The 22,373-nt window shown below is 38.2% G+C and overlaps 1 protein-coding gene across 2 annotated transcripts in view; it reads right to left on the reverse strand.

Annotated features, from left to right (window-relative positions):
• Nucleotides 1–22,373, reverse strand: part of LOC100757822 (vomeronasal type-2 receptor 26) — a 64,749-nt gene that overhangs the window by 38,232 nt on the left and 4,144 nt on the right. For both annotated transcript variants that reach the window (XM_035443201.1, XM_035443200.1), the window contains exons 2-4: nucleotides 17,089–17,904; nucleotides 5,042–5,127; nucleotides 2,957–3,080 (exon numbers count right to left, since the gene is read on the reverse strand). In XM_035443201.1, the coding sequence (XP_035299092.1) occupies nucleotides 2,957–3,080; nucleotides 5,042–5,127; nucleotides 17,089–17,904 (1,026 nt within the window). The remainder of the gene's footprint in view (nucleotides 1–2,956; nucleotides 3,081–5,041; nucleotides 5,128–17,088; nucleotides 17,905–22,373) is intronic.

Consider the following 22,373-nt stretch of genomic DNA (forward strand, 5'->3'; position numbering starts at 1 on the left):
ACAAATGCTATCAGAGAGCTCCCGTTGTTTGGGTGCATGGGTATTGTAATAACACTGTGCTCAGAGAAATATGCAGTAGTGTGTCCTATCTCAAATTACTGACACTGTTCAGTTATGCCAAGCAATACTTCTACAATAGCACAAGAATCTAAAATGCCTATGTGCTGTCTACCATCCCAGACCACCTGAACAATTGATTTAATTACACCTAGGCTATGTAAACCTCTAGGCTTGTCAAGTGTGTATATACTTTATCTTGCCCCAATCTGCATTTTGTATGAGTATTAGAAGTTACAAAATTCACCTGCTCAAAATATCAACAAAAGATACCAACGATAGGAAAGATCTAGCAAGTACATTATCTCCAATACCTACCAGTCTGGAAAAAATGTTTTCAAATGAGAATTACCAAATAAAATTCAGGACACAGAATATAAAACAGTATATTCACTTCATAGAGTAACTTACAGGGGTTTAAAGAAGACACAAACAAACAGTTCAATGAATCTAAGAAGAAATTACTCAAGGAGAATAAATACCTTGGTGATGAACAAGTGAACACAAATGTAAGACTGAAATAAATGATACAGACCATCCAACTTGTTCATGGAATTCAATAAGAAAATAGTAAGAGTGAAGAAGACTCAAGGTAAAATGAAAACAGAATTGAAAAGACAAACAGTACAGCTAGAAAAGGAAAGCATTACAAGTCAAATGAATCATACAGAAGGCAGAAAATTTGGATTCAAAGATAAAATAGAGAATAAAAAAAACATAGAAAATTAAAACAGGAAAGGAAATGTTAGGCACTATGAGAAATCCAGAACTTTAAATTATTGGCATAGATGAGGGAGAAGAATTCCAGGTCAACAACTTAGACCAGTTGTTCAACAAGGTCAGTTACATAGATGAAGAGTTCTTGAAACTAAGGAAAAATGCATCCTTACATACAGAATAAGCACAGAGGGCACCAATAGAGATGATCAGAAAAGAAAATCCTTACAGAATATCATAATCCAAATACTAACAATGCAAAACAGTTTTAAATGAATTTTAATTATAATTTTAATAACATAAGAAGTGTTTTGAAAGCTGCGAGAGAAAGAAAAGAAAACAAAACACAAATCAATATAAAGGGACACTAATAATACTAGCAGCACCTCTGCGTGTAAGTTGGGATTTTACTTAGCTTACGTTTTAATTCTTTGGTTCTTTGATGTTTCTATTAACCCATAGCTTTATTTTAATAAATCTTATAATACCAACCAAAACAAGAATACTAGCAGATATCTGAATGGAATCTGTGAGAGTCAGAAAAGCCTAGAAGAAAGCATACCAAGTCCTGAAAACTATAATGGCCATTCTAAAGAGCATTGAGCATATCAGAGATATGGAGGAAAGAATAAGAAGGCATATTGAGTAGAACATAAAGCACCATTGAGGACAAGACAACTCTAAATTCAACAACAAAATGACCACAAATATCAGAAACATCCACAATACCATTGAACAGAAATTGCCTCAATTCATCATTCCAAATCATTATCCAAAGCAGTGGTAAGAGGAAAGTTCATAGCACTAAGTGCCCACCTGAAGAAACTGGAGAAAAGTCACACTAGAGCATTGACAAAACAACTGACAGCTTAAGAGCAAAAATAAGCAAACTCACCACAGAGGAGTAGACACAAGGAAATAATCAAATTGGGGGCTAAAAATCAATAAAGTAAAAACTAGGAAAACATTACAAAGAATCAATGAAACAAAGAATTGGTTCTTTGAGAAGGTCAACAAGATAGACAAACCTATATCCAATCTAACCAAAAGGCAGAGAGAGCGTATGCTAATTAACAAAATCAGAAATGAAAAGGGGATCTAACAACGCACACTAAGGAAATCCAGAGAATCATCAGGTGATACTTTGAAAACCTGTACTCGACAAAATTCGAAAATCTGAAAGAAATGGACAATTTTCTGGACAGATATCACTTACCAAAATTAAACAAAGAACAGATAAGCAGTTTAAATCAAACTATAACCTCTAATGAAATAGAAGCAGTCATCAAAAGCCCCTACAACCAAAAAAAAAAGCCCAGGGCCAGATGGATTCAGTGCAGACATACAACAGAAATTCAAACATGAGATAATACCAGTACTCCTCAAATTGTTCTACACAATAGAAGCAGAAGGTTCATTGCCAAACTCTTTACAAGACTACCATTACCTTGGTTTCCAAGCCACACAAATACACAACTAAGATAGAGAACTACAGACCAGTATCCCTCATGAACATTGATGCAATAATACTCAATAGAATACTGGCAAACTGAGTAAACAATCAGGTATCACAGATGCAAGCATAACCAACAGAGTGCAAGTGACAGAAGACAGAATCAAAGACACTGAAGATAAACTAGAGGAAATAAACTCAGCAAGCAAAGAAAATCTGAAGTCCAACAAATCCATACCACAATATATCCTGGAAATATTGGACACCATGAAAAGACCAACCTAAGGATAATAGGTATAGAAGAAGGTGATGAAACCCAACTAGAAGGTGCAGAAAACATACTCAACAAAATCATGGAAGAAAATTTTCCCAGCTTAAGAAAAACATGTCAAAGAAAGTACAAAAAGCTTACAAAATGTCAAATAGAGTGGACCAAAAAGAAAGTCCCCTCGTCACATAATAATTAAAACACCATTGTTTTAATTGGGGTGATACTGTCATTCAATGAAAGGCAGTTTTTTGGAAGTAGTGATGTAGGTGACACAATCACATGAGGCTTCCAATCAAATGTTCATACATCGTGTGGCATCAGCAGTGATTATTAATAAATGGATATAGGGATGAGTGGAAGAGACATGGAGAACAAAGCTGCATCCCAACACAATGGTCACTTCTTAGCTTTATCCTTCTACATTTACAAACAGTTTGGGGAAAGGTATTGTTTTTCACCTGTCTGGTTGGAAATGTGCCTCTCTGGACAAAACACACAAGAAAAACAGCAGGCAGGTCTTCCTTCTTCTGTAAGTTTCCAGAAACCAGGACCACAGCTCTCTGAACATACAGATTGAGGATTCTGAGGGACACACAGAAAAACTCTTCATAAATTTGCACATCAGTCACAGGCTTGAATATTTTTAAGCTAAACAATTTAAACTTCACATAGACTATCAAAGTTGTATACAGTTATGTGGCACTATGAATTCTCTATATGGAGTGTAGAGTAGAAGTTAGCACACTTCCAGATACTAAACTAAAATTTGAAAGGGTCTTTATGGTGAGTAAACTGTGCTTGACTTCTGCTAGCTTTTGTGAAATGTCTTTAACAACTGAATATTCCCTCCTGGGAAACAGCAAGCCAGAACTCCTTCCTCCTATGAATTGTGGAACAGTTGAAGTGAGGCAGAAACCAAGTCACTCTTGCTTATCTGTTTCTATATTTTCCTTCCCCAGCCTGTAGTCACTATCATTCACTCTGATTCACTTTCCTTGGAAGAGGGTTTGGAAATTGTGGATAGTCACATCTACTCTTGACTCTATCACATGTAGATTTTCTGTAGACACTGAATTATGATTCATTACTGTTAGTTTCACCTTTGACTCCCCATGCTCAGAATAGTGCCTTGCTTTTTCTTCCAAATGTTAGTGATGTCATCATTTAGGAATATATCAATTGGCTCCTTAGCTAATAATATTAGCCAGTATACTTCTAACACAACCTCAGCTTGTTAATACTTTCAGAAAGTTTGAATGCTAGGAAAAATTCTATCCTTCCCTTTGGCATGTTTTTTGCCATAAGTTAGACTCTGTTTCACTCTTATAAATATCTCTATATGAACAGGTATATAGGACTGTAGAACTGGCTCAGCAGTTAAGAGTGTATACTGCTCTCACAGAGAAACCCGAACTCTCCTCCCAGCACTAAAATCAGGCAGTTCACAAACATCGGTTATACAGATGATTTGTATAATAATCCATAATTTATTTTGTTACAAGGACTATGGACATGGATGTGTATGGGTTGTGTTAAAAGAGGGATGAAATGAGATCAGCATACATGTATAATAATCTTGTGTATATGTATATTCACAATTGTGTGCCTGTATAAGAACACAGAAACACACACTAGTATATAAATTCATGAACACTGATTTTTCATTCACTGCAGCATGAATGAACACACATAAATTCAAATTCAATTCACCAATTCTATCTACAGGAATTAGCTAACAATATGTGTTTGCTTATATATATATATATATATATATATATATATATGTATATATGTATATATGTATATATGTATATATGTATATATGTATATATGTATGTGTACATATATGTATACATGCATATGTATGTATATATACTTGTGTATATATATGTTATATATATATATATATATCAAAGTGAAATTCAAAAGATTGATTTATTTCAGAAGTAAAGATATCAAACTAGAGTAAATATATAGCTCAGTATTCAATGTGCTTGCTGCACAAGCAATGAGGTCCTGAACGTGATCTTGCCGAAGGGAAGTACAGAAAAGTCAGGTGCAAACTGTATGTCTGTAATCCCAATAGGGTGGTCTTGCAGACAGGAAGAATGCCTGGGGCATGCTGTCTAGTGAGTACAGCTAAAGCTGAAACGTGACATCTGGAGAGATTGAGACCATTCTTATAATAAAATGAAAACAATTGAGGAAGGTAACCAGTGTGGACTGTGGCCTCAACAAACACATGAACGCACATGCATGAGCAGGCACATAAGCTCACACCACAGCTAAGAACTTAGAATCTCAAAGTTACTTTAAAATTTCATAGAGGCATTATGCAATCAATTATCATAGCTCTTTTCAGATATTTGATGACATATTAAATGTTGATATTCAGCCAGACCTGATTGAAGTTGCTTGGCCACTTGATCAGAACTTCACTGATGAACAAGCCTTTATCTTGTGGACTTTTGGAGACAAACTCTCCTACTTTAACTACAAATGAATCATGATTATTATATCCCACAAAGTTTTGTATATCATACTTTTCCATAGGATTCTTCTTCTCATCAAAGCATATTTGGTCTCCAGCAGCATTCGTAAACTGAATTTTCCTCAGAAATGGATGAAGCTGAAGAGAGACATCATTTGGATATGAGTGGTGCATACAAATTTCTCACTGAGGTCCCTAAGAGCAATCTTCTTTCTCTCACCCTACACTCGCTTTCTTTTGGTAGAGGCTTCATTTGAGTAATTGTCTCCCCAGTTGTTTCAGTTAGATGAACTTTTCTCCCCATGAAATTAATGTAGGAGTAGCTGAACCTAAATATAAATTTTATATGAAGGGTGGAATACAGCACTGGGTGCAGCATGTTCTCAGTGGTAACAAGGCCTGTGTCTCTCTCCAGCATAAAACAATCCTGATTCTAATTCAAATAAAAAAGTTGGAAACAAAAGAGAAAAAAATGTCTACAACTAGAAACTATCAATGTTTTCAGAGTGAAACTAGAGTAAATATGGAAGCAACACTAAGGCTATGGCTTTATAGGTGCTAAGATATTCATCTTCCTTATGGCAGACAATGAGCACATTGTATGGTTAGTTAGGTACATAGGTATCCCTGTATATATAGAGAGAGTTTCTTCACACAATAATATTAGGAGGAGTTTATGCAAAGTTCCAAATTGTTGAAAATACATAATAATTAGTGCCAGAAAATTAACAACTGAAGATGAGAAAGAGAATTGACTTTGTTGAAAGAGATATTACAGATGGCACACAAGGATTGTGGATCTCAAGCTTAAGAGCAATCTGGTCATATTTACCTCCAAGTATACCCATCCAGAATTTTAATGCAGAGGAATGATATTATCATAAAATGGATGTTTTAACCACATAAACTGAGTAAAATATTAAAAACTGTTGTGGAAAAGTCTTTGAGTTAATTCTAAAAGCAAAATTGAATCTTCATCAATTAGCAGGAATAGACCCAGCAAAAATTGTGATACCTTTTAATAAAGAAAATATTGCTTAATTATGGGCAAAACTGTGCCCTGGCAAAGAGCTTACAGTAATTTCTGGTTAGAGGTTAACAATAAATATTGCAAAAGCAAGAGAATTCAAATTATAAAGAGAGCTAACTGAATCCTTCCTCACACTGTACTAGAAACACCAAGAAGTAGAGCATCTACATTCTATACTGATGCAAATAAATCTGGAAAGGCAGGTTACAAATCAAAAACTTAAGTAAAATGTCTCTATATCCTTATAATTCTGTCCAAAAGTCAGAATCATATGCTATTCTCCTGGTATTAATGGATTTTACAGAACCTTTCAACAGTTACTGATTTGCAATATGCATAAAGAGTTGTTTTGTATATTGAAACCACTGAATTTATATCAGGTGATAAACAATTGACTTTATTATTTATTCCGTTAGAAGACATAATCAGGAATAGGAATCATCCCATATGTCTAACACGTATCTGATCCCTTACAGAACTACTAGGCCCTCTAGCACAAAGCAATGATGAAATTGATCAACTATTTAAGAGGAAATGTTCTATAGGCCTCAGAATTTCATAAAAGAAAACCATGTCAATAGTTAACTTTTGAAAAAAGACTTTTCCATCCCATGGCAACAAGCCAAGGAAATTATTAAGAAATGTCCTACTTGGTCTTTATACAACCAAACTCCACTACCAGCAGGAAGTAACCCCAAAGGATACTCAAAGGGATTAAATCTGGCAGATGAATGTTTTACATTTTGTAGGATTTGGAAAATTAAAACATGTACACCACACCATTGATACCTATTCAGGTTTACAATGGTCACCCTCTTTGATTTCAGAGAAGGATTGTTCAGTAAATTACACATTTGCTAGAAGCTATGGCCTTTATGGGTATACCTGTTCAAATAAAGACAGACAATGATCCAGCATATATCCCTAAGAAAATGAAACAATTTTTGCTTATTAAAATATGAAGCATATTATAGGTATACCACACAATCCTACAGGGCAGGGAGTTATAGATAGATGAAATCAAACTCTAAAGGATACTCTAAATAAAAATAAAGGGATAATAAAGACCCTCAGAAATGTGTTGCACAATTCTGTATGAATTTTGAATTTTAGATGAAAATGAGAAAGGAACAACAGATGTGGAGAGACATTGGAAAATAGAAAACAAAACTATGTAATTAAATCAGACAGTATACTTTAAGGATGTGTTGATCTCAGAAAGGAAACCACGATAGATGTTAGGATGGGAGGGGTTTTGCTATTGTTTACAGAGGAGAAGTAAAGCTATGACTGCCATCAAAAGTGATAAAGATTCTATTTGTACAAGAGACACCTCTTACTTAGAAGAGATGACAGTTCCTCAAGCAGCATGGACACTTAATCTGAAATAACCTATAAAACTGACAAATGATTTTATTTGATCAGATATAAATTGCCAAAACACAGCCTCCCCAAAATTAGTGATGGGGAAAGTTTTTGTTTTGCCTTTTCAGGGGAATGAAGTCTAATGAATCTGAAGATTAATGGATAAAATGAGGCATCTGAAGAAAAAGGACAAATCATCAAAAAAATTGTCTCAAGAAAAAGAGTAAATTGGCCTATTGGTATATCACATTCCAACACGATAAAATTACATATATCTTCCCAAATATTTATTTCTGCATTTCCCTACAGATATGCAATTCAAATTGTCTTTTTGTAGTCCCAGTTAAACTAAAGATTAAAGCAGACATTGGAGTTGGGAGTATGGTTCTTTCCTTCTCTAAATCCAAGCAATCTTGTTAAAGTAAAATCCAAAATATTTGTCTCACCTGATACTGGACATAAGAAAAACAAAAATTAAGTGACCATTAGTATTGCTACTAGTCTCATAGTCCTTTGGTTTTATTTGGACTCATTGAAGCTTCTCTTGAGGTATAAATGCTATCTAAAAATGTATCAGATATATATGTATGTATTTTTAATTTTTAGCCATGATATTAATGGTCATATACAGAGTATTAACAAACTTTAGAAAAGGGTGTCATCTGCATTCCTGTACAATATTTTGGTCCTGAGTCTCTAGCAGCTTTCTGTGGTGAACCATGACACAACCTAACAGCCACCTTTGAAGTCTCCAACATAATGGGGCCCCACCACGATAATTCTACCAGGGCTATGATAATACCACTAAGATGACAAATGCCAACTAAAGATTGGCTTTGGTCTACAAGGTGGCTACTAGCTGAGATGATCCAGCCTCACAGTCACTGCTCAAAACAATTTCAAGGTAGCTAGCTGAGATGATCCAGCCTCATACACTGTTCTAGCCAGAAGTTGAGACAAGCCCTGCACTTTCACATTACACAGACTCTGGACAACAAGTAATAGAGTTACCTCTCCCAGGGCCTGACAATTAACCGTAATTTTTCTTTTTAGGCTCCCCTAAAGATGCCATAACCTACAGAGAGCAGGAAGCAATTTAAGAACATGATATCCACATTCCAAAGGGTTGGAGTGGATGGCTTTTGGTTGTTCATTGGGTTATGGATACTTGTTATTGTTTATGGAATTTGGTTACAAGTAACTATTGATAATGGTCAGGGAAAAATCTAAACAAAGGAGATTAGAATTAGGTTCTTTCTTTGAAAAGAAAAAGGGGAGTACAATATGTTAGGATAAAAAGGAAGCTTATTGAATCTACTTTTTAAAAGCAATGACTAGCTTAAATATTTTACATTGTTAGACTTTTATATATTGTATTCAAATTTTAGAATTGATACAAATTTGAGATTAATTTTGTTAAAACATACTGTTCATATATTTCTAATCTTATTCAAGGTTTGGACAGTATGCTGTGCAAACAGGACAAAAAAGAGAGTGACTGACAAAACTTGCAAAGACCGGGTGGATCACCCCTTCAAAAATTCTGCTTCATAGAAATGTCTATTGAGTAGTTTAGACCTGAATACCAAATATGGATGACCAACTTTACAGAGGACCCTGGGGTACCTATTAAGGCAGACAGCTGTTTTTGTTATTTCTCACATTTTTTGGAAGTCACTTGCTTGCACTTCTTGCTTCTCAGTTAATATTATTTTCTTCTCAGGTCTCTGAGGGAGTTGAAGACTTGATAGTCATATTTATATTTTTCTTTGTTTACCAGACTCAGAAAAGAAACTCACTAACAGGTGTAAAGTGTAAAATGTTGAAAGATATTACAAGATAATTTGAAGAAATTTAGAATATAAATTGAACTAGGTACAACCATTTGGACTCACTAAGATAGGATTGATAATTGAGTATTTTCTCCAAATTTACAAATGCAAAGGGATTAGACATTATTTATGTGCTTATTTATTGCCTACATACTCTATATATTTATTGTACTTATTTTATATAGTTTTTCTTCTATTAGCTATAATCCTCTTTTTATTTTAGACAAAAAGGGGAAATGTGGTGATATTTTGTTTATGATCTAATAAATCTTGCCTGAAGATAAGAGTGTAAAGTTAACCACAGACATAGAGGACAGATGGTGGTGTTACACACCATTAATCTCAGCAGCCACACTCATTGGCAATAGAAACTGGGTGGTGGTGACACATGCCTTTACTCTCAGCACACTAGAGAGGAAGTATATGGTGGCTGGAGACAAGAGTGCAGTACATTCAGTCTGCAGTCATGCTGAGGAGAGAATTGCCCCATCCTTGATAGAAGTAAGAACTCTCTAGTTGGCTGCTTTGCTTTTCTGACCTTCAGCTTGAACTTCAATATCTGTCACTGGGTTTTTATTAATTGTGTAACATATGTATGTTCACAAACAGTATGTCTGATCCCATCAGAGGGAAGAAGAATGTGTCACATTACTTAAAATAAAATTATAAACAATTGTGAACTACTCTGTGTGTGCTAACAACCAAATTTGGGTCCTCTGAAAGTATAGCAAGTGTTCCTATCTGCTGAGGCATCCTTCCACCATGATTTAATTACATATTTAAATTAATACAATGGGTTTTAATCTTCAACTTCTGAGGTGCAATGTTGCATTGAATAATTAACAACCAATGTACAAGATAAAAACTAACTTATCTAATATCATATCCCTAGAAGTCATGTTCACAAACTGTTTTAATGTCTATGTCAAATATTATTGTTATACATAATGCCAAAATTACATTGTACACTAAACATTCAGAGTTCATCTTTTATTTATCTATCTTTACTGAATGAAAAGTTCACCTGACTAGTTCAATAGCCTTCCTGATGATAACCTGTTTGAAATTGAACATCAATGCTCATGAGCTTAAGTGACTCCTAAGATTATATCAAGAGGGTTTAAACCCAAACATATCCACTTATCACTAATAGATGAAGATATGGCCTAGGATCATGGGCACCAAGTGTGTTCTAACATTTAAAAATAGAAGCACAATTTGGTTGGTTTCACAATCATTTTATCTTATTTTAGAGTAAATAATCTGTCCCAAGACATTTATTTCTTAGTTACTTTTGAGTCTAGGGCATGCTGTTTTTATTTTCCACAAAGGTTTCCTCATATAGTCTTGCTGATTAAATATATAGTGTATTTTATGTTAAACTGATGTTGTTATATAAGGTGACTAGGTCTCTACCTGATAGCATTAGACATATTCCATGAAGATGTAAATTGTGGTTATTAAATTTGCTAATTTTGACATTAATTACCTTTGGATATCTTCCAGAATTTCATCTTGTACTACAAAAAGATGTGTTGAAACATTAACAAATTTAATGTCTTGAAATCAATGCTGCAAATCCCCAAATCATGCACCACAATTGCAGAGAGATATACATCCACTGTGGCATAACCTCCTTTTGCCTTGCTTAAGCACTTCTTTGAGAGTATATGTTAGGGGACAATTATCGTTCAGCAGGCTGACCCATCAGAATCATGATTCCCTGGTGAGGAGCCCCACTTGGACAGGTAGTGGAATCACTGGCTGTGGAAACCAGTTGCTCCAGTCTGTAATTTCTCTCACGAGTCACTTCATTTTCTGTCTAGTAACAGCTTTGGGTGTATTAAAAGTGCTTGTGCATTTACCTCATGAAAATATTGCATCTACTGGGCTTGAAGACAGCTGTACATAGCTGGAGGATGATTCTTTAACTGCATAATTTTGATGAATAGAAAAAATACTAGGATATTTTACATTACTCAGACTGCCATAGGATTTCCAATCACAAAGACAGCCTTTTACAATCCAGGTAGTTTTGACTTCAGAGCATATTCAAGGCAGGTTGGTTGCCCCTAGAGACAAATATCTGGCAGTCCCTAGAGGCAAATACATGATGTCATTTTTCTCAGGTTTTTTTTTTTTTTACAATTTCAAGACAGAGATCAAAGCAAATTTAGTCTCTATGAGCTCCCTACAACTCAAGGTTTGGCTAATTATTTGTTATTGATAAGTCTTGATTTCCAAAGTCATTTTCTTCATGGGAAAGTGCTACATGCATGGGTAAATGAGACATTGCTAGCCTGAGTGTGAAACTATGTGACTTAACATGTATTATGAATATGGGTTGGGCCTGTGAGGGAAGCAGAAGGCAGAGGGAGGGGATGAGGCAGAGGGCAGAGGCAGAGGCAGCAGAGGCAACAGACAGGAGTGTCAATGAAGAGGTAGAAAGATAGTAGCAAAAGGGGAGCAGAGGAAGAAAAGGAGAGAGGAAAGAAAAGTGTATAATTAAGTAGAAAAAAGCTGCTGAATAGAGCATTGGGAGGAGAGGCAAATTTTTCACAAAGAATTTTTTAAAGATGAAGTAAAGAGTCCGCTGACTCATCACAGACCAGTTGAGTAACCTCCTGCTTTTACCCAACTCCTGTCCAAAGCACCATTCACCCAGATTCCCCCAGGCTTTTCCCTGCTTGAAATAGACACACCAAGGCAGGGAGGAGCTCCCTGAATCTGGGTACAGGCCACTCTTCCTTCCCTTTCTGCCGACTCATCACAGACCAGTTGAGGGATCCCCTGCTTTTACCCAACTCCTGTCCAAAGTGCCATTCACCCAGATCCCCCCAGGCTTGTCCCTGCTTGAAATAGACACGCCCAGGCAGGGAGGAGCTCCCTGAATCTGGATACAGGCCACTCTTCCTTCAGTTCCCGGTTACCGTCCACCAGGCGGTGAGTGATCCTCCGCTCTTACACAACTCTCTATCAAAGCCCCATCCATCCCGAACTCCCCAGGACTGCTCCTGCTTGGGGTAGACCTGCCCAGGCAGTGAGGAACCCCCAGAGGCTGGAAACACCCCACTCTTACTTCCTGTCCCGCCCCCACACACCTGATCCCTATGGAGGCCTAACTCCTTCAGAGTGAGGAGACTACGAGGAGAGGCAAGACCATCCAGAGTTTCTGACATTGAATTCCTGGCCCACACACACTACAGTGTAACAAGAGGAGATAGAGAGATCCTACCTGCACTCACTGGAAAAAGATATGGGAAGAAGACAGAATAAGAACTCGCTCAATAACAGAAAGACCAATATGACACCACCAGAATCAAAAGAATATACCTTCTTCTCAGCACCACATGGCACCTTCTCTAAAATTGACCACATAGTAGGCAACAAAGCAAACCTCCATAGTTACAAAAGAATTGAAATAACCCCCTGTATCTTATCAGACCACCATGCATTAAAGCTAGAATTCAGCAACAATACAAATGTCAGAAAACCAGCAAACTTTTGGAAAATGAATAACACCCAATTGCACCATTCCTGGGTTGAGGAAGAAATAAAAAAACAAATTAAAGTCTTCCTAGAAACTAATGAGAATGCAGACACAACATAGCCAAACTTATGGGATACTCTGAAAGGAGCGCTAAGAGGGAAGTTCATAGCACTAAGTTCCACATGAAGAAACTAGAGAAAAGTCACATTAGAGAACTGACAGAACAGCTGAATGCACTAGAGCAAAAAGAAGCAAACTCACCAAGGAGGAGTAGATGCCTGGAAGTAATCAACCTGAGAGCTGAAATCAATAAAGTAGAAACTAGGAAAACATTACAACGAATCAATGAAACAAAGAGTTGGTTCTTTGAGAAGATCAACAAGATAGACAAACCTCTAGCCAAACTAACCAAAAGGCAGAGAGAGAGAGCATGCTAATTAACAAAATCAGAAACAAAAAGGGGGATATAACAACGGACACTGTGGAAATCTAGAGAATCTTTAGATCATACTTTGAAAATCTGTACTCCACAAAATTCGAAAATCTAATGGAAATGGACAGTTTCCTGGATAAATATCACTTACCAAAATTAAACCAAGATCAGATAAACAGTTTAAATCGACCCATAACTCCTAATGAAATCGATGCAGTCACCAAAAGCCTCCCAACCAAAAAAAGACCAGGGCCAGATGGCTTCACTGCAGAATTCTACCAGAAATTCAAACAAGAGCTGATACCAATACTTCTCAAACTGTTCCGCACAATAGAAGCAGAAGGGATATTGCCAAACTCTTTCTACGAGGCTACAATCACTTTGATACCCAAGCCACACAAAGATAAGATGAAGAAAGAGAAATACAGACCCATATCCGTCATGAACATCGATGCTAAAATACTCAATAAAATATTGGCTAATCGAATCCAAGAACATATCAGAAAAATCATCCACCATGATCAAGTAGGCTTCATCCCAGGGATGCAAGGATGGTTCAACATATGAAAAACAATCAATGTAATCCACCATATAAACAAACTGAAAAAGAAAAACCACATGATCATCTCATTAGATGCTGAAAAAGCCTTTGACAAAATCTAACATCCCTTCATGATAAAGATCTTGGAGACAACAGGAATAACAGGAACATATCTAAACATGATAAATGCAATATACACCAAACCAACAGCCAACATCAAACTAAAAGGAGAGAAACTCCAAGCGATTCCTCTAAAATCAGAAACAAGACAAGGCTGTCCACTCTCTCCATACCTCTTCAATATTGTACTTGAAGTTCTAGCTAGAGTAATAAGACAAGAACAGGGGATCAAAGGGATACAAATTGGAAAGGACTAAGTCAAACTTTCACTATTTGCAGATGACATGATAGTCTACATAAGTGACCCAAAAAACTCTACCAGGAAACTCCTACAGCTGATAAGCACCTTCAGCATGGTAGCAGGATACAAAATTAACTCAAAAAATCTGTAGCCCTACTGTATACAGATGATAAACTCAATGAGAAAGAAATCATGGAAACATCATCTTTCACAATATCCACAAGCAACATAAAATATCTGGGGGTAACACTAACCAAATAAGTGAAAGACCACTACCATAAGAACTTTGAGATTTAAAGAAAGAAATTAAAGGAGATATCAGAAAGTGTTAAGATCTCCCATGTTCTTGGATAGGCAAAATTAACATAGTAAAAATGGCAATCCTACCAAAAGCAATCTACAGATTCAACGCAAGCCCCATCAAAAACCCAACACAGTTTTTCACAGTCATTGAAAGAACAATACTCAAATTTATATGGAAAAATAAAAAACCCAGTATAGCCAAAACAACTCTTTACAATAAAAGATCTTCTGGAGGCATCACCATCCCCGACTTCAAGCTCTACTATAGAGCCATAGTTCTGAAAACTGCTTGGTATTGGCACAAGAATAGACAGATAGACCAATGGAATCGAATTGAAGACCCAGATATTAACTCACACACCTACGAACACATTATTTTGACAAAGGTGCTAATTCCATACAATGGAAAAAAGATAGCATCTTCAACAAATGGTGCTGGCACAATTGGATTCGGACATTTAGAAAATTGCAGATTGATCCATACCTGTCACCATGCACGAAACTTAAGTGCAAATGGATCAAAGATCTCTCCATAAATCCAGCCACACTGAATCTTCTAAAAGAGAAAGTGGGAATAACCCTTGAACAAATTGTCACAGGAGAACGATTCCTGAACATCACACCAGAAGCACAGACACTGATGTCTGCAATCAATCAAAGGGAACTCCTGAAACTGAGAAGCTTCTGTAAGGCAAAGGACACAGTCAGTAAGACAAAATGACCACCCACAGAATGGGAAAAGGTCTTCACTAGCCCCACATCTGACAGAGGACTGATTTCCAAAATATACAAGGAGCTCAAGAAGCTAGTCACCAAAACACCATACAATGAAATTAAAAAGTGGGGTGCAGAACTAAGCAGAGATTTTTCAACAGAGGAATCTGAAATGGCTGAAAGACACTTAAGAAAGTGCTCAAAATCCTTGGCCATCAGAGAAATGCAACTCAAAACAACTCTGAGATACCACCTCACACCTGTCAGAATGGCTAAAATCAAAAATACCAATGACAACCTATGCTGGAAAGGATTCAGAGAAGAAGGAACACTCCTCCATTGCTGGTGGGAGTGTTAACTTGTAAGACCATTCTGGAAATCAGTATGGTGGTTGCTCAGAAAAATGGGAATCAATCTACCTCAAGATCCAGCCATTCCTCTCTTGGGCATATACCCAAATAGTTCATGTTCATACAACAAGGACATATGTTCAACCATGTTCATAGCAGCATTGTTTGTAATAGTCAGAAACTGGAAGCAACCTAGATTCCCCTCAACTGAAGAATGGAAAGAGAAAATGTGGTACATTTATACAATGGAGTACTACTCAGCAGAAAAAAGCAATGGAATCTTGAAATTCACAGGCAAATGGATGGAACTAGAAGAAACCATCCTGAGTGAGGTAACCCAATCACAAAAAGACAAACATGGTATGCACTCACTCTTATATGATTTTTAGACATAGAGCAAAAGTTTACCAGCCAATAATCCTCTTCCAAAAAAGAAACTAGAAATCATGAATGACTCTAAGGGATAAATGGACCCCAGGATTGGGAAGTGGAATGAACTCCCGAGCTAATTGAGAGCATGAAAGTAGGGGAGTAGGTGCTGCCACAATAAGAGCACAAGAAGAAGAGTAGAGGAGAAGAAATGGAGGAGCAGAGATATTGAGTTGGGAGAAGAGTAGAGGAGAGAAAGCAGGATGAGAGATACCATATCAGAGGGAGCCACTATAGGTCCGAGAAGAGATCTGGAACTAGGGATATCTCCAGAGACCTACAAGGATGACACGATCTGACAGTCCGGGCAGTGGAGGAGAGGATGGCCTAGAAGCCCTTACCCTAGAATGAGATTGATGACTACTCTCTATGCTATCCTAGAGTCCTCATCCAGTGGCAGATGGAAGCAGAGACAGACATCCACAGAAATACACTGAGCTGAAATCTGGAACCTAGTTGAAGAGAGGGAGGAATGAAGAACGAAGGGGTCTGTACCAGGTTGGAGAAACCCACAGAAACAGTTGGCCTGAAAAAGGGAAAGCATATCCACCCCAGACGCTCTTTTGGAGGCCAGTATGGGACTGACCCAGCCCCCTGATCATGGATGCCAATGGGGAGGCCCCTGCACTCCTGGGAGCACCTGGAGGTGGACTGGCGTTTTGCCCTGGTGTGTGTGGAGGGACTTTGAGAGCCCATCGTACTTGAAGGGATGTGCTCTGCCTCTGGACACCTGGGGAGGGGACAGGAAGATTTGGTGGACTTGGTGGAGCCCCTGTTGGGGGCCCTACCCTGCCGGGGGAGTGGTGGGTGGATGGGGTGGGGGGTAGGTTGGAGGTGGAGCAGAAGGAATGGGGGTGTGGGGAGGGTGAGGGGACTTACATGTGAAACAAACCTGTTCCCTAACTTGCATTAATAATAATAATAATAATAATAATAATAATAATAATAATAATAGAAAAAAAGATGAAGTAAAGAGAAATTTACCCACAGAAAGCATCCCTGTTTCCTTATTTTCCCCCTCAGACAGATAAGTCTGGTAAACCTCAAGTAAGTATCTATGCTGGATCCCCCCACCTTCATGGATTTCCTTATTTAACCTGGTTCTGACTGGGGTTGGACCCTAGAAGTAAGCAACATTTTGCATTATTCTTTTCATTACAATATGAAAGTGTGTTGTGTGTTTGAACTCAGTGAAGTACCTACTAATGATGTAAGTTCCTAGTGTCTCCTTTCTTTATGAGGTAGACTTACCTGCCAAGGTAGAAGCCTGTCCTGGTTTATGTCTTTGTGAGAATCTATTTCTGTTTTACTCAAAAGTATTTCATGGAGGGCATGGGCCACTGCATACACTGCATTCCATATGGAAACGCTGGGCTCAGAAGTGATCATCACAACCTGTATTTCCTGTTTATTCTTTAGCGATATATTCAGTGGGCAGAGTTCTTGAACTCCACATAGCAAAGGAGAAGGTGAACAGTGAAAATTGTCCAGCCAGAATTTATGGAAGTAAATATCACTTGGGTACTGTGAGGGTGTAAGTGCCTCGATAAAGTGCTTGAAGCCAGGGATATTTCTCTTCTTTGAAAATGAGAAGCTACCTACTAAAAAGGAGATCAAACCAATCCACTTATAAAATACAGATTGTAAGTAAACAATGCGGGGCTTTGCCATGATCCACATCTTCTTTCTCTTTGATATAATTTCATTTTGTATGTAGAAAATCAGGACATCATCTATATCCCCATAGAACACACGCACATTTACTTTTGTATGTTGGCTCAAATTCACCAACCCAACCCCAAAGTAAAAATCCACTTTCATAAAAGTTGGTATTTTTTCTGTAAAAGCCACACAGATATCTTCTGAAGCAAGCTCTGCTGTCAGGTCAGAGAGGAACTCCCTTCCATGTATGTCATCAGCCACAATGAGCCCCACCCACTTCCAGCCAAAGTGCAGCAATAAACAGATCACTCCTTGGGTCAGACCTTTTTCTTGAGGAGAAATCTGGTACACAGATGGGAATGTATCTTTATCACTTAGCACAGAATGAAACAATCCATATGTGACCTGAAGAAGCAAAGAAAAGAATGTTATTTTGAGTTTCTAGATTGTCAGGGATCAGAGAGCAGTACCAGGCCCTACTCAGGTTACCAAATGTGAAATGCTTCTCAGGAGTGAAGGATGGGTTAAAGATTTTACAGTGATCATTTTCTCTATGCCTCCTACCCATATATGAGTGAGTAAATACCATGTTTGTCTTTCTGTGCCTTGGTTACCTCAATCAGGATGGTTTCTTTTGCTTGTATCGATTTGTCTGTGAATTTCAAGACTTCATTTTTTTTTCTGCTGAGTAGTACTCAACTGTGTAAATGTACCACATTTTCTTTATCCATTCTTTGGTTGAGGGGAATCTAGGTTGCTTCCAGGTTCTGGGTATTGCAAATAATGCTGCTATGAACATAATTGAACAGCTGCCCTTGTTGTATGAATATGCATCCTTTAAGTATATGCCTAAGTGTGTGATTGCTAGGTCTTTAGGTTGACTGATTCCCATTTTCCTGAGAAACCACCATACTGATTTCCAAAGTAACTGTACAACTTTACACTCCGACAAGCAATAGAGGCCTGTTCTCCTTCCCCACATCCTCACCAGCATAAACTGTCACTGATATTATTGATTTTATCCATTTGGATGGGTATAAGATTGTATCTCAGAGATGTTTTGATTTACATTTCGCTGATGGCTAAGGATGTTGAACTCTTTCTTATGTGTCTTTCAGCAATTTTAGATCCCTGTATTGAGAATTCTCTGTTTAGTTCTGTACCCAACTTTTTAATTAGATTATTTGGTGTTTTGGTGACTAGCTTCCTGAGGTCTTTGTATATGGAAAGCAGCCCTCTGTCAGATGTGGGGTTGGTGAATATCTTTTCCCATTCTGTGGGCTACTGTTTTGTCTTGTTGACTGACTGCTCTGCCTTACAGAACATTCTCAGTTTCAGAAGGTGCCATTTTTTAATTGTCAATCTCAGTGTCTGGGCTACTGGCATTATGTTTGCAATCCACATCTCCAGAGAATCTCAGAAACAATGAGGACCCTAAGAGAGACATATATGATCTCCCAGAGAAGGGGAAAGACAGTAGCGCTACTGAGCAACTGGAAGCACAGGTTGTAGGGAGGAGGGAGATAGGAGAAAGTGCAGTGGAGGAGGAGGGAGAAGAGCATGAGTGATCAGGAAGATTGAGTCAAGGGATGAATAGAGGAGAGCAAGAGAAGAGACACCTTAGTAGAGGGAGCCATTTCAGGTTTAAAGAGAAATCTGGCTCTACAGAAATATCCAGAGAACCACAAAAATGAACCCAACTGAGAATCTAAGCAATAGTGGAGAGGCTACCTTAATAGGCCTTCCCCTGTAATGAGGTTTATGACTACCTTAATTGCCATCCTAGAGCTCTCATTCAGTAGCTGATGGAAGCAGAATAAGAGATCCACAGCTAAGCACGGAGGTGAACTCCTGTAATCCAGTTTTACAGAGGGAGGAGTGATGGAAAATGTGTCAAGACCATGCTGTGAAATCCACAGAAACTGCTGACCTGAGCAAGTGGGAGCTCATGGACACCAGACTGACAGCTGGGGAACCAGCAAAGGACCAAACCAGGCTCCCACATGTGGGTGTCTGCTAGGAGGTCTGGGCCTCTGGTAGTGGAACAAGTATTTATCCCTAGTGCACAAATGGATTTCTGGAGCCCATTCCCCATGGAAGAATACCCTCTCAGCCTGGATTCACAGGGGAGGGCATAGACCCAGTAACAAATGACTAGATAGACTTTGATGATCTATCATGGTAGGCCTCACCAATCCTGGGGAGTGAATTGTGGGGTTGAATGGGGGTCAGTGCTGGGGGATGGGAGGATGGGATGGTGAGGGAACTGGGATTGGTATGTAAAATAAGACTGTTTCTAATTTAAATCAAATTTATAAAAAAATGCTGAATCCATCACACACACACACACACACACACACACACACACACACACACACACACAGACACACACACACAATTTCTATTGTAACATCATCCACATTCTGTTATAATGTTCTTTATTGTTCTTCCAAGTGGTAAAAGTTTCCAGTTTATAGACTCTTCCTTCCATCTCCACCGCCACGATCTATCCCGAGCCCTACTCCTGTCCAATGCCCCCATTAGCACAGGATCTCTCTGGTCCTATGACTGCAGTTAGTGGACACACCCAGACAGAGAGAAACTCCCTGAGTCTGAAAACACCTCACTCTTCCTTCCCCCTCCACTATCCTGACCACTCTTGAATGAGGAGACTACCAGGAGAGGAAAGACCTTCCATAGCTGCACACATTGAAGACATGGCCCACACTTACAACCAGGTGACAAAGGGAGATAGAGAGACCCCACCAGAACCCACTGGACTAAGAGATGGGAAGAATGCAGAATAAGAACACACTCAACAACAGAAAGACCAATATGACACCATCAATAGCTAGGAACTCTAACCAGCAAGATCTGAAAAACACAACACAGAGGAAGAAGAAGAGACAAACCGAAAATTCTACTTTATGAAGATGTTTGAGACTCATAAAGAGGAAACAAGAAAATCTCTTAAAGAAATGGAAGGAAGACCAACCAAAAGAATTCAAAAAATTAGTAATTCTCTTAAATAATCTAAAGATAAAGCAACCAAATAAGTGAAGGAAGCACTTGAAACTGTTCAAGGCATGAAAGCTGAAATAGAAACAAAAAAACACACGATGAGGGGATGCTGGAAATAGAAAGGCTGGATAAATGATCAGAATCTAAGGATATGAGTATAACCAATAGAAAACAAGAGATGGAAGAGAGAATCTCAGTTGTTGATGACTCACTAGAGGATATACATTAATCCGCCAAAGAAAATCTCAAGTCCTTCAAATCCCTAAAAGAAAATATCCAGGAAATATGGCACACCATTAAAAGGATGAACCTAAGAATAATAGGTATAGAAGAAGCTGAAGAAATACAGCTCAAAGGTACAGAAAACATATTCAACAGAATCATAGAAGAAATCTTCCCCAAACTACAGAAGGATATGCCTATGAAAGTAGAAGAAGCTTACAGAACACCAAATAGACTGGACCACAAAAAGAAGTCCCATCTTCACATAATTATCAAAACCCCAAACCTTCAGAATAAAGAGTAAATATTAAGAGCAGCAAAGTGAAAATGTCAAGTAACATATAAAGGCAGACCTATCTGAATTACACCAGACTTCTCAATTGAAACTATGAAAGCCAGAAGATGCTGGATAGATGTCTTACAAACACTAAGGGTACATGGATGCCAACACAGCTTTGATGTACCCAGCAAAGCTTTCAATCATTATAGATGGAGAAAACAAGATATTCCATGACAAAATCAGATTTACACAATACATATCCAAAAACCCAGCACTACAGAAAGTTCTGGAGGGAAAACTCCAACCCAACAGAATAACTGCTATCACAAAAACATAGGCAACCGATAATCCAACTTTACCAAACACAAAATGAAATATTAGGGTGAAATACACACACAATGACACCACCAACAATAAATCCAAAACAAACAAGAACCAACAATCAATGGACACCAATATGCCACAGTGTCAATGGTCTTCACCTGCCTATAAAAAGATACAGGTTAACAGAATGGATATGAAGAGAGAATCCATCTGCTGTATACAAGAAATATACCTCAACTACAGAGAAAGGCGTTACCTCAGAGCAAAGGGTTGGGAAAAGATTTTCCAATCAAAGGGACCCAAGAAACAATCTTGTGTAGCAATCCTAATATCTAACAAATTAGATTTCAAGCAAAAATCAATCAAAAGAGATGAAGAAGGGCATTTCATACTCATCACATGAAAAGTCCATCAAAGGGGTGGGTACCAGGCTGGAGAAACCCACAGAAACAGCTGGCATGAACAAGGAGGAGCACATAGACCCCAGACTGCTCTCTGGGAGGCCAGAGTGGGACAGTTCCAGACCCTTGAACATGGATGTCAATGAGGTGGCGTCTGCACTCTATGCGGACGCTGGTAGCTGATCAGTATTTTTCCAGTTGTAAGGTGGAAATTTGATATCCCATCCCACCCTAATGGATGGTATCTCAGCCTGAACACATGGGGGAGGGCTTAGGCCTGGACAGGATGATGTGCTAGACTTTGGGGAAAACCCATTAGGGGCACTAACCTGCCTGGGGAGAGAAGGGGGATGGGTGGGGGCAAGAGTGGAGTTGAGTGGAGGGTTGAGGGGAAGGGGAGGGAGAGGGAGAAGGGATTGACATGTGAAGCAAGCTTGTTCCTAATTTGAACTAATAAAACATGTGGTTAAAAAATAGATGAAGTCTCAATCCTGAACATCTATGCCCCAAATACGAAGGCACCCACATTTGTAAAAGAAACATTACTAAAGGTCAAACTAAACATAAAACCACACACACTTATAGTAGGAGACTTCAACACCCTGCTTTCAACACTAGACATAAAC

This window comes from Cricetulus griseus, chromosome 4 (genome assembly GCF_003668045.3).
Source record: "Cricetulus griseus strain 17A/GY chromosome 4, alternate assembly CriGri-PICRH-1.0, whole genome shotgun sequence".
Classification (NCBI taxonomy): Eukaryota; Metazoa; Chordata; class Mammalia; order Rodentia; family Cricetidae; genus Cricetulus; species Cricetulus griseus.